General features: G+C 38.5%; 1 protein-coding gene across 1 annotated transcript; it reads left to right on the top strand.

The window, feature by feature from the left end:
* Nucleotides 1,515-12,214, top strand: CMAS (cytidine monophosphate N-acetylneuraminic acid synthetase). The gene is made up of 8 exons (XM_021391727.1): nucleotides 1,515-1,752; nucleotides 3,593-3,735; nucleotides 3,942-4,097; nucleotides 5,603-5,736; nucleotides 6,559-6,653; nucleotides 7,392-7,563; nucleotides 9,429-9,579; nucleotides 10,238-12,214. The coding sequence occupies exons 1-8, from the start codon at nucleotides 1,592-1,594 to the stop codon at nucleotides 10,468-10,470; spliced, it is 1,245 nt and encodes a 414-aa protein (XP_021247402.1). The 5' UTR covers nucleotides 1,515-1,591; the 3' UTR covers nucleotides 10,471-12,214.

Genomic DNA, 13,378 nt, shown 5'->3' with positions numbered 1-13,378 from the left:
ACTGGAACAGGCTGCCCAGAGATGTGGTGGGTGCCCCATCCCTGGAGACTTTCAAGGTGAGGCTGGATCAAGCTCTGGGCAACCTGATCTAGCTGTGAATGCCCCTGTACATTGCACGGGAGTTGGAGTGGATGATCTTTAAAGATCCCTTCCAACTCTAAGGATTCTATGATTCAATGATTCTAATGTTGAGTCCTACATTATACGCAGCCTAGATGAGAACAGTGGAGATGATCAGAAGCCTGAGAGATTTGAATTAGGAGAAAGACTCAACTAACAGACTTGCTCCTAAAGAGGAAAGGTCTGAGAGTTGTGATGGTGTTTATTTTCAAATAGGCAACTTCATATCTGTAGAGAGATATGAAACAATCTGTTCTCTATACCTGCTCTAGGTGAGATAGGAATTAATGAGTTCCCATTGCAGAAAAGAAGATCATTGATAAATCATCTCATTTTCACAATCTGAAGAACCAAAATACCCACTCCTACTTAATATGTAGATGTTTTGAATATTGTAGCAGCTATCTGAGAAGCTCTGAAAAAAAATGTAATAGGGCATAGGACCTCTGCTGCCTCTCTTGGAATAGATACCCACTTCAGAAAGAACAGAACAAAACCCCAGTGATTATTCTTTTTAATGTTTCTACTGTTTCCCCGCAGCTGATCAGAACTGAGAGTGTTTCCCCTGGCACTGGCAGACAAGGTCCTCCTGCTCTGCAACACACCTCCAATAACCCGAGGACAGCTTCAGCAAACTGCATGTGACACAGTCCTATCATGAACTGAGGGTATTAGTTTCCAGGACTGACATTGTAATTATAGAGTGATAGAATCATTAAGGTTGGAAAAGACCTCCAAGATCATGAAGTCAAACTGACAGCCCATCCCCACCATGCCCACTAACCACGTCCCTCAGTGCCACATCCACACAGTTCTTCAACACCTCCAGGGATGGTGACTCTACCCCTCGCCTGGGCAGCCTGTTCCAGTGCATCACCACTCTTTTGGAGAATAGGTTTTTCCTAATGTCCATCCTGAACCTCCCCTGGTGCAACTTGAGGCCATTCCTTCTCATCCTATCTCCTTCTAATGCTGTTCAGCAGCCTCTGCTTTCCAGTTTTTAAATTACGTTAAAACCTCGATTTCCCGTGCGGACTTATATTATTGGTTTTATGCTTTTGCACACTCTTTAGCAGGGAAACAGTAGCAAGGAGTGGAGGAGCATTTTTCTCCTCATGTATGTGTCTCTGAGAGAGGACTCTGCCCTCTGCCGGGACTCCTCACGCAAGAAGGACATGACACGGAACAACCCGCTCAAGTTTGAGATTTACTATGGCAAATGATGGAAAACTACAAAACTCTATCATCTGGGGCTTCCACAGCCCTCCAGACGCTAGCTGCGGGGCGCGCCCCACTCCTAGCTACAAAGCAGGACCTCAACCGCTACCCCCGCCATGCCACCTCCCCTCCTCGGCCTCGGCCCCGCCTCCGCTCGCAGGCGCGGCGGGCGCAGGACTACGCTTCCCAGCATGCACCGGGAGGGGGCGCGTGGCGCACGGTAGGGCGGTAGCGCCCGCCGGAGGAGCGAGGCATGGAGACGGATGAGGCGCAGCCGCGCGCCCATCTGGCCGCGCTGGTGCTGGCGCGCGGCGGCAGCAAGGGGATCCCGCTGAAGAACATCAAGCTGCTGGCGGGCGTGCCGCTCATCGGCTGGGTGCTGCGCGCCGCCCTCGACGCTGGCGTCTTCCACAGGTGCGCATGCGCCCTCGGCCCTCTCGCAGGCGGGGGGCTCCCCTGGGCCGGAGCGGGCAGCAGTAGTGGGCTGCGGGCTGGCTGTGGGCTGGCCGGGGCGGCCCCTCGGGTTTGTCCAGCGATGGCAACCCGCAGCCCATCAGGGCACGGCTCCAGTGCTCCGGGGCCGAGGGTCAGAGGCAGTCCTACAGATGGCAAAGGGAAGGGAATTACCGAGTGTGGCCAGGAGCCCAGCTTCTGGGGGTGTGTGGAGCCCTGCGTGCAGCCAGGAGCTGGGCTGGGTGTTCTTTCTGAGTGCCTTCCCACTTGGGATATTCTTTGGTGCTATTCTATGGGCTTTACACACTTCTACCTGATATTACACGCATTTTCGTGGCTGTAGCACATTTCAGCCCTGTTACCAGAACAGAAAATGAGTATTTTCCACACACACGCTAATACATGAAGTTAAAGGCAGTGCGTGATGAAGGTGCTCCTGGTATGCAACGTGCCTCGGTGCAGCTTCCTGACGTCAAACTGCTGTACTAGGTTAAGGGCAGGGACTTGACTCTCAGGTTTTGTGTTGAAGTGCAGAAATGAGCCCCAGCCAGATTCAGTGCAGGAAGTATGCACCATCTTCCTTATCTTCACAGCTGCTATACTGACATCTACTCTGGAAAGTCCTTTGTATTGTATTATGAAAAGTACAACAAGCATCTATGATTTTAATAAAGGAACAGTTAGTTGTGTCTGGAGTATTGGTAATTACTTCATCCATGTGAATCCATACTGCTTCATGACTAACTGTGAGTATGGTGCATGCGTGCTGGGTTTTTCAGTCTCCTTTGAAACAGCTACGCTGACAATGTAAGCATTACACAGTCAAACTGTTGGTTAAATAGGCAGTGACTGTTTAAATTAGCCAGACTTAGGCAGCTTACAGAAGAGACTTCCTCTTCATTCATTTACATGGGTGTGACTTGATGTTGTGTCACTGTCAGATACAGTTACGCTATGATGATCTCCTGACGTCTTTGAATGGAAAAAATTAACTAAAGCACCACTTGGTATGTGAAGTGCATTGAGAATGCCAATATTTCTGAGAGAATAAAGGTTTTTATCATGATTTTTGTTTTTATATATCGCGTGCATTTTTTTTTTTTGTCATAGTGGTGACAGCAGCTGCCTTACAAGTGGCTTACTCAGGCAGTAGTGTTTACCATCACATAATGCTCAGACTTGGTCCTTCCCTTTGTAAATGTTTTTTATCCCTGAACTGTAACAATCTTGCCTTACCAGTATCGAAGGTTTCCGATGCCAAAATGGATGTGTTTGTCACTTGAACAGCTCCTTCTCTGCGATTATATGAAGCCTAGCTAGTGCACTTTAAAATCCTTGCAGAACAAGCTAGTCTTCTGACGGAGTGGCACTTCTACTTGCTGTTAGCCTTGTTTCTGAACCCTGCTGTTATTCTGAATACATCATTCAAGCTAGTCACAATTTAATAATTTTTTAGCGTGCCTAACTTTGTGGCAAGTTGGCATTGAATTTTATGGCTATGCATCTGAATTTTATGTTGCTTAAGCTAAGTGCATAGATGGCAGGTCAGGCACCGCGCAGCATTAAACTGAAATGCAACCCAGGCCTGAGGTTTTACAGTCTACACAGTGTGTATTTTATCCGTGTTCTTAAAAGTGCCATGTTGGACTGACATACAGTTTTACTTCATGAATACAGAAGTTCCTTTCATTGCCAAGTATAGGACAGGGTATTGTTCAGGTGAGCAGCATGTGTCAAGCAAGCTTTTTGCTGAGTATTGTTCTTTATACAATCATTAATTTCTGTCAATGTCTGCCAACAGTGTGTGGGTGTCTACAGACCATGATGAAATTGAGAAGGTTGCAAAGCAGTTTGGTGCTCAAGTTCATCGCCGAAGCCCTGAAGTATCTCAAGACTCCTCTACTTCCCTAGAGACTATCAGAGAGTTCCTTAATCATCATCATGGTAAATCAGTAATGAGGCATACTGAGCTTTTATGTTGTAGGCCCAGAGGGATAATTCACTTACTATTTAGAAAAATAACTAAAACCTATAGTAAATAAAAGTTGGAAAGATTTCCTTCTTTTGTGGTATCTGCTCATACCATGCTTTGAGGTTGTATGTATTAAAAATATTCCTTGTTTCATAAATGTATGTTTATTTTTCTTCAGAGGTTGATATTGTAGGAAATATTCAAGCAACATCTCCCTGTCTCCATCCCAGTGATCTTATAAAAGTAGCAAATCTGATTCAGAAGGAGGGTTTTGATTCTGTTTTCTCTGTTGTGAGAAGGCATCAATTTAGATGGAGCGAGGTGAAAAAAGGAGGTAAGATCTATCTGTTTTTGGCTACAGTTAAAATTAGTCAAAGTTTTATTCAGGGGTTTATTGTTCATACTCATGACATTTATATTTGGAAATGATATCATAAGCATGGGCTGGGTTCCTGGAGAGGAATTAGATCACTTTTAAGTGTTGCTGTTTTAATATTACTAATAATTACTCAGCAATTCTTTAATTGTTTTCTAGAAGTGATAAGGTGCTGAAAATGGAAATGTTGTTAACATGTCTAGACTCAAAACATAACTCCCAAATTTACATGTTTATGCCTGCTTGGTGTGTTTTCATGATTTTGTGGACATGATACTGAGGTCATGTCTTAACTAAGGAGATGTTTAGTCTTACTGTTCAATAGCTAATAAGTGGCAAATCATGTGAGGTGAAATCTAAGTGAAGACAGGATGACAGCCTCCTAGCCTGAAGGCTTAAGATTTGCTTCAGCGTACTAATTTGTCTGCTGACTTATGTGAAATTGCAAACTGCCTTTGATTCATGAAGACTGAACTCACTGTAATTAGCTCATACAGAAGAATAGTACTCTTTTTCCTATAGAAACATGCCTCTCGGCTACAGTTGCCAAGAGGACTGAAGACTGAACTCTTTATTTTCAAATAGAGATTTTATCTTCTCATAGCTATAAGACTACCGTCTGCGCTTGTAGAAAGAACCATTCCCCCCATTCTCTGTGTTGCTTTTTTTTCTGTGATTGAAGCATAAATGATTGGTTCCTTTTTTCCTCAGAATGCCTAGTTCGGATGTCACATCTTTTTTTATTTTTGAAAAACAAATATTTTCCTCAAATATTAATATTCTGTTGAGATGTATAATGCTTCAGATGTAATTTTTTTCTGAGTTTACAAAGTGTCATGCTTTAAAGGAAAATGAAATAGGTGAAGCTTGGTACTAGAGGTAAGTCTCTGGTCCCTGGTTTCTACTTTCAGTTTCTACTGCATGTTTTGCTGGCATTGTTCGTTCAAAAGTGCCGTTTTCTTTATTTGTGGGTGCTAACTGAACTATTTGAAAATAGTTAATATTGTGTGTGTCTCTAAATAGGAAGTACATTTGAGAAGTGCCAAAATATTTCCACAGACAAAATTTCTCTTCCCATGCTCTTCTTTCACTTTCTGTATTTCAGGTTGGTCCTCTCGGGTACTTAAGGCATTCTGGTTTCCAGATGTACATAGCTGAATGTTTTTTGTGTACCCTCTCTGAAAGCTAAACCCCTTCCTACCATGTACCAGGAGGTAGTAGGACAATCCTCCATTTCATTATATATAGTTCTGAGAAATAGCAAGAAATTTGGTGATTCTTTGTAAATGAGCGAAGGCAATGAGAGAGAATAATGAAAGAAGATGGTGACTGAATTGTGTTCTTAGTTTTTCAACAGAAAGCTATTAGAGAAAGTTGTTAAGTGATTCTGCATGAGAATTCTGGAATTTTTTTTGTTTTTTTTGTTTTTTGTGGTTTTTTTTTTCATTTTTCTCTGTTAACAGAAAACAAAATGACAGAGCCCCAAAACCTGAATCCAGCAAAGCGGTACCGTCGGCAAGATTGGCCTGGGGAGCTGTATGAAAATGGCTCATTTTATTTTGCTAAGAGGCATTTGATCGAGAAAGGCTACTTGCAGGTTAATGCTTCTAGTTTTCATGGCTCTTTATAATAATGTATCTTTTAACTCTTGTCACAGAGGGATTTGGATTCAACGTTATGTCTCTGTTTCTTATGCAGTCGTTGTCTGCTAACAACACTTTGACCTCAAGACAGTTAGCTTATTTCTTGTAACATAACTGGACTGGTTGTAATTAGGGCAGTTCAGATGCAGCTTCCTTCACAGCAAATGTATTTGTACAAATAATATGTTGCAATATATATGTATAAGCCTAAAATACTAAGTTTCACATAAGTTTACTGTATGTATGTGTCTTATAATTCAGTTTAGTATTACTGAGTGTAAAACTGACGTTAATGCAGTGCCACGGGCTTCTGACATCATCTATAAACTTGTATTTTTGACCAAGTTACACCCTTTGTCCTATGCCAGTTTTGTGCTGTGGTTGAAACAGTCTGTTTCCCTCTCCTGATGTTTGCATCCTAGTGTAGTAATGCAGAGCTACAAGTATAGTCCCTTGCCTTTCTCATGCAAAACAGGTTTGCCATTTTACTGTATTAAAATACGTACTGGAACCTGTACAAGCTAATAACTATGATGTATACCATCTTTCTTGCATGCTTCCTCTAGTTGAAGATACTAACCATTGTTTTTATAAAGTTTCAAATATTTGGTTCTGTGTAACAGACGAAATATCATTGTTGATGGTTCACTTGCCTTTTAGCTACTATGACTGCAGTGTAACCAGATATTTGGCTTTCATTAGATGGTACTAAATTGTACCAGTTTGTAGTTGTACTAACTCGAGCAGAAAATTGTAATGGAATCTACTTTACTTAGGGTGGTAAAATGGCCTACTATGAAATGCGTGCTGAGCACAGTGTGGATATTGATATAGACATTGATTGGCCTATTGCGGAGCAAAGAGTATTGAGGTAAAAGCACTTATTCCTTTTATTTCTTTAAAATTAGTAATTGTTTCAAAGAATGATCATGTGAATTCGTATTCTAGTTGTTTTTTTTTAAAGTTTTAATTTAACAAATTAATCAAGATAATTGAAAAACTTTATTTTTCTTTGTTAAAATCATCTGAATTACCTTTGCTATATGTTTATCTGTGTTTCTTATTTGTGTAAGTTCAGTCTGTGGAAAAGGAAGATTTTAAGCTTCAATATCTCATAGCAATGTGTTAATGTAATCTCTGGCTTTTCTAGCTGTTGTGTTAAGCTTACATGGGCTGGAACATGCTTGGTCATGCACATGACTTAGAGTGGTCCAAATAGAGGACATAGGCTGATTACATCTTGCCTGCTGCTTTTTCTTTGCAGCTACACTCTATTTCCATAAGGAAATAGTGGATGGGAATGGAATGTGTTTACTGTACCTTTTCATGCTTTACTCCATTTTGCTTTTTCCCAACATAAGTGCCATATAGAACATAACCTTTTGTGCTAAGGAAGTAAATCTCATTCTGATTTTTAAATGGAAGAGAAAACTTGCTTGTGTTTTGACTTTGTGGTGTTTTTTTGGTTGAAGAGGGAGAATCTAGTTGAAGAGTAAAGATACTAAGGGAAGACCTTAAGGGGAAAAATGAGAATTTTAAAATATTTTGAAATATTTGTTTTTGGAGTGTGCAAAAACTTCCATCTGAAAAGATAATTTCTTTGTCTTAGCTTCGGATATTTTGGCAAGGAGCCATTAAAAGAAGTGAAGCTATTAGTTTGCAGTGTTGATGGATGCCTGACAAATGGTCGCATTTATGTCACAGAAGATCGCAAGGAAATGGTCTCCTACGATTATAGAGATATTGTTGGTATCAACCTATTGAAGAAAAGAGGAATCCAGGTGAGGATTGTTCTGAAGTGTAAGGCTTTATTTATTGTGATTAATCAGCACAATACACTGGTTCAGATTTGGGACAAACATTGTTCTCAGATTCCTCAGAGAAAAACAAATAATATGTTCTGATAACATGCTCAAACTCATCTGTAGCAGCTATGGTATCTTTTTCTTTTTGTCCTTGAAAAATGTGGGAAGATATTTATGTGGTGTTTTGATAGCACCAATCATATTATGTGATGTTTAGTCTAGACACACATTAGCTAGCAGTTGCTTCATATCATTCTTGTTTATTGTGACATGTCTCTGCTGTATAAATTGTATGTTTTTGCAATAGCTTTACCAAACAGGACTGTGTGTGTTATCTCTCAGCTATATAAGAAGAGATACCCAGGAAAATTACTTGGCTTATCCTAGATGACTGGTTATTGTGGCAGAGGAGAAATCAAACCCCAATTGCTTTTGTCTGCATAGTTAATTTAATTGTAACTTATGTGGTAACAGTTTGATGTAAATGAAAAACCTTAACACAGATTATAATGTGGATGCTTTCCTTAGTTATTACTATTACTTTTTATTATTATTGTTAAATTCTGCTGAACAGAGTATTCGCTTGCATTTATGTAAAATTAGCCTTCCTATTATTGTCTCTGTGTGCTTCTGCCTTTGATGTAGCTTGAAGAATTTATTGAGGTAAGAACTAGGTACAGATATGGGCTGCCTTCAGAGAGCCCGGTCTGAGTCCTGTTGCATATAGAGGTAAGCATGGATAAGGCAAAGCTAGTTAAACCCCGAGTAGGCCATTGCAGATACATTTTGGAGTTTCTGTTATGGGCTTTTTTCCTGTTGTTGTAACTGATTAGGCAAGACATTCTTCACATATTAAAGTGTAGGTGGTGCTACCTTAGGGCAGTGGAATAGAGTAGGTGGTTTTCCAAAACTTCCTTAGCTTCGTCTTCTGTGAGGCAAAAGAGAGGAAGCTTGTAATTGTTTTGTTGCCTGTGGATGCCTATTTCCATACTTCCAGTGACTTGGAATCTATTATTAAAAACCTCTTATGCTTTGTGCTTCATTTGCTCTATTTCTAGTGTATGATGCTAACATAGTCTTGCTTCGTGCGCCAATCCCATTCATTCTGTACTTAAAATCAGTGCCAAATACTTGTTAGCATTTAACAGCAATTAGGGATGATAAGCATGTCCGCAACTTGGAGAGAAAACATGGAGAGGTTGTGTCTTAGATTTTCAAAAATCTTGCTGCAGTCCTCTTCTGGTTTTAGCCTACCCTATGTATTGTTTCTAAATTTCACATTTGAATATAAAACTCAAGAGATTAATATGCCACACCACTTCAATCTATTTAGTGGTCTCTTGGTGTTCTGAAGTCCTTCTGTAGCTAAAATGATAATGCTACTAGGTAGAGGAATCAGGAAAAATACTTCAAAATATTTTATTTCTACAGATATTTCAGAAACTGTCCTCAGAAACTCTTTTATTCCCTACTTTGCCTTAGATTAGAAGATACTGCATTAGATAGTGAGCATGGCACTGTACTGTGGTATCCAATATTTTATCTGGTATGTGCTGCATTTAAACAGACAAAGGTAAACTTCTATTTTGGGAAGCTCAGGGAAGCCTACAGAATGATATTTCACTTTCCCAAAGCACTTTGTAATTCAAGACTGTAATATGTTTATTTTGGACACAAATCACTTCTGGTCTGAGTTCTGAATAAGGAAACGAGTCATGCAAAACTCTTCTGATACCTGATTATGCTTCTAAGAGCAACACTTCTACTCTTTTTTTCATAAATCAACTTACTGGTCTTTTTTCTTTGTATGTAGGTTTTATTCTAACTTGACTATTTAATAGGTTCGACTCATCTCTGAAAGAGATTGTTCCAAGTCCCTGTCAGCCATGCAGCTGGGGTGTGTAGCAGAAGTTAATGCAACAAATAAACTACAAGTTCTGGAGGACTGGCAAAAAGACATTGGTTTGAGCTGGAAAGAAGTTGCTTACTTAGGTCAGTTTCACCCTTTAAAACACTTTGCCCTTTGCTATCGCACTAAATTTACTGAGATTAAAATGCAAGTAATAAAACACAATCACCAAAAGCAGATGCATATTTTAAGTCTTGTTTGGGTACAATCTAAATATCAAATTCAATAGTAACTCACCATTGCATTTAATAAGTGTGATATATTAACTATACTTATAATGGGATTTAGAAAAGCTTTTCATATTACGGAAGTACACAGTTCACAATTTTGAATTTATTCTAGTTTGTTTCAGATTAGTATCATACTGATTCTAATCTGAATTAGAAACAAATCATACAGAATTAAAACTGAAAGCTGTGTGATCCTGCACAAAATTATATTTCAGTGACAACTTAACTGTAGAGTCCTGGAAGTGCTTACTCAGTTGCACAAACAATTTCACTTCTTTTGAAAGTACAGCTCTTTTGCTTGAATCTTATGTGTAAAATATGATCAGTGTTGATATATATCACTGGGATTTTCTAAAAATACATTCTCAAACTGCATTTGAGCTTCTCAGATAAAAATTGTGGCAAAAATAGAAATTCTAATAACTAGATTAATATTTAACCAGAAAAATATTGCATTTGCTCAGTTTTTCTCCTCTGTGGTATTTTTCACATCTGTCACTTTTTTCAATAGGAAATGAAGAATCTGATGTGGAATGCCTGAAGAAGGCTGGCATGAGTGGTGTGCCTGCTGATGCTTGTGCACTTGCTCAGAAGGCTGCTGGTTACATTTGTAAAAGCAGAGGTGGCTGCGGTGCTGTCCGGGAGTTTGCAGAACATATATTCCTGTTGTTAGAAAAAGTGAACTCTGCAAGAAAGCAAATGGAAGAAGTGAATTCAGCAGGAGAGGGTACAGATGGAAAATGAGAACAGTGGAAGTGGAAATAAGGAACTAATGAGAAGACAGTAGCACTGTTGTTCTCTCGTTCTTCCACTTCTCCCTTTCCTTCTCAGTAAGCCTGTATCCCAAAGGATGGTTTGCTTTTCAAATTTTACATGGTATTAGAGTTAAAAAACGTTTCCCTCTAACTTAACGTTCCACTTTGATTAAGTGCTGACATTCGTGATTGTATTTACGATTATTTTTAAAGCTATTTAAGTGCAATTGAAGAAGTACTACAAAAATAGTGTCCTGTAAATCTCTCTTAAACATTACGCTTGTTCTACAAGAATGATGTATCTTTATTTTATAATCTGAATGTATTCAGGGAACAAGGATCTTTTTCATCATTGTGGATTTGTAATTCAGACCCTTGAAAATTTTGTTCTGTAAGTTGTGCTCATTGTATTTACCTCTCCTCAATCAAATGCCAGTATGATATTGTAATTATGTGCTAACTTTTCTTGAGATGCATGTCTCCCTAGTAAGGAAGAGTTTTAGCATGTGCTGAAGAGGTGAGTGAAGAGATGAGGCAAAATAAATATCAAACCTTTTCCTGTATTTTTAAAAGTTGATTTAGTGTTAAACTAGTTAATGTGAGTATTAGTTAAGATAAGTATTTAAGCATGTGTTCAATTTAAGCTGATAAATAATTAAGTGGTATTTGGAATTATGTCTCTTACCTTTGAATCTGGTTACATTGGGTTTTACTTCAGTGCTTAAATTGACATAATCAAATGCTTTGCCTCAAATTTGGAACTAAATCTCCCATTAACCTTGAAATCTTTCCTTTGCAAAAACTATGTTTCTTCATATGGAGTCTTCATTAGAGCTGCTAATGAGTTTTAAAAAAAATCGTTAATGTTTATCATATGGCAAAGTAATTGCTGTGGGAAAAAAAAAAATCATAGTTGATGTTTTTGGGTTTGTATAAAATACATATTCAGGTTATATTTAGCATGTTAATTTAAATTTGATGTATATACATTTGTATTTATGTAAAATACAATTTTTACTGTGTTTTGATTTGAAGAACTCAGTGATCTGTAAACATCTGTTGAACTGACACTAAAAATATACATCTGTTTTCAGTCCTTGTACTTGATGTGTAGTGAGTCAGGCTCAGTCTTGGGTTAGGCTGAAAAATAATAAAAAAAAATAAAATCATGGCACTGCCACATAGGCAGTTATTGTCAAGATGAATAATAATGGTTTATCATTTTATTTTATGTTTCTCAATATAAGATTTCCTGTATCTCTTTCCAATATAACATCTACTGATTTACAGCTTTTTGTTGATGAACTTTGTGTTTACTTCCCTTTCCAAAGCAAAATTCTAAGCAAAATTCTTTTACTACCTGTAGCAGTAAGGTGAGTAGGTGAATGGTTGGGAAGTGAATTAGCTGCACTATCGCCCTCTTCAGTTATCACTTAAATTTCCTTTCATTGAGTTTTTAGGGTTCTGCACTAGATAAATTTCATGGATAATGAGAGTACCGTATTTTGGACAGAGCTGTGAACTTTGGTACAGGTTGATGAGTCATTTTACTCATATAAACAATGTGGTAAATTGTAGAAGTCCAGATTGTTTGAACAATTCTATCTGAATAACGTCATTTAAAATTGGCCAAGTTCTTATTTACTTCACCTAGTCATGGTCAAGGTACTAAGTAACATTGTGTTCAAGGACAGTTTCCTGTGAATAAATAGATCTGGAGAAGCTGCGATGAACTTGACTCCCATTCCTTTTATGTTAGAGAAAGCAAAAGTATGAGTAAGTGGAACTATAATAGAAATAAGAGCTGTCTATATTACTTGTAGGTTTCTTTTTAAATCAAGAACTCTTCTAATGATTCAGCTACTTGCTCAATGTACTGGAAATACTCTGGGTCCTTATGCCAAGTCTCTGCATGTAACAAAAATAAATGCAGAAAATTTCATGAGTGTAATGAGCAAAAAGAAATGGTAACTGATACATAAGCGTTTTCACTTTGGCAAATTCTTTATACAAAAATCTGGTATAATTTTTTATTGGACATGTTAGAAGACTGTACAATAAAAGAACTCTGGAAAAGTTTTACAAAATAAAGGCAGTCTGAGGATATAGGAGGTGAAATCCACTGCCTGAAAGGTTCAGATTTGTATTGGTCTACATTGCGACATAGGGAAAGCCTGACTATGAAACTAGAAAATCCCAAGAGATGCCTCATTCACTATTTTTATGGAAGCTCCTCAATCATATGAAGGGTTTAGGGGCAACAGAGTAGTAGAGATTGAGAGGATGAATTTTACCATAAAGGGAAATCCTGAGTCAAGCTTGAAAGATGTATCGTTTGCTTGACTGTGTTTGGTTTCTTACGTGTTGAAAAGTTGTAAAACTAAAGGTTTGTATGAAGATAAAATAGGTGATAGAAGGAAGAAAACTTCTGTGTGTGCAATAGTCAAATAAGAATTCTTCACTTTGGAAGCATGACTGAAGGGAGTTATGTTACATATCTATAAAATTAAGAGGAACAGGGAGCTAGGGAAAGACTATTCAAGAAATGAAGAGTGACCAAAAGTAAATGCCCAAGGAACTTAAATTTGCCATGTTGTGTTTGCCAGCTCTTTCCAGTTTTCCCAAACATCTGCAGCTCATGGATCTCTGAAGCTGGATGTGGCTTTCAGAAACTCAGTAATCCTCAGCACACTTCAAACAGCCTTTGTCCTTGTGTTCCATGTGTCTGACACGTGATGTGTTTCCTCAGGTTCTGAACCTTGGTTTCTTCCTCCTGTTTCTTGGGTGGGAGACTCCCAGGTGCATTTATATTCTTATTTCACAATACGTATCAGTGGTTGTTCTAAAGTAGCAATGCATACCCCTGACACAGTAAGGAAAAGAACATGGCATTACTA

This window comes from Numida meleagris, chromosome 1 (assembly GCF_002078875.1).
Source record: "Numida meleagris isolate 19003 breed g44 Domestic line chromosome 1, NumMel1.0, whole genome shotgun sequence".
Taxonomy (NCBI): domain Eukaryota; kingdom Metazoa; phylum Chordata; class Aves; order Galliformes; family Numididae; genus Numida; species Numida meleagris.
This window is presented reverse-complemented; position numbering and strand designations above follow the sequence as displayed.

Coding starts and splice junctions, on each gene's coding strand:
- CMAS (XM_021391727.1), top strand. CDS start 1,592: ATGGAGACGGATGAGGCGCAGCCGCGCGCCCATCTGGCCGCGCTGGTG. Junction 1,753..3,592: donor GACGCTGGCGTCTTCCACAG/GTGCGCATGCGC, acceptor GTCTGCCAACAG/TGTGTGGGTGTCTACAGACC. Junction 9,580..10,237: donor GAAAGAAGTTGCTTACTTAG/GTCAGTTTCACC, acceptor TTTTTTCAATAG/GAAATGAAGAATCTGATGTG.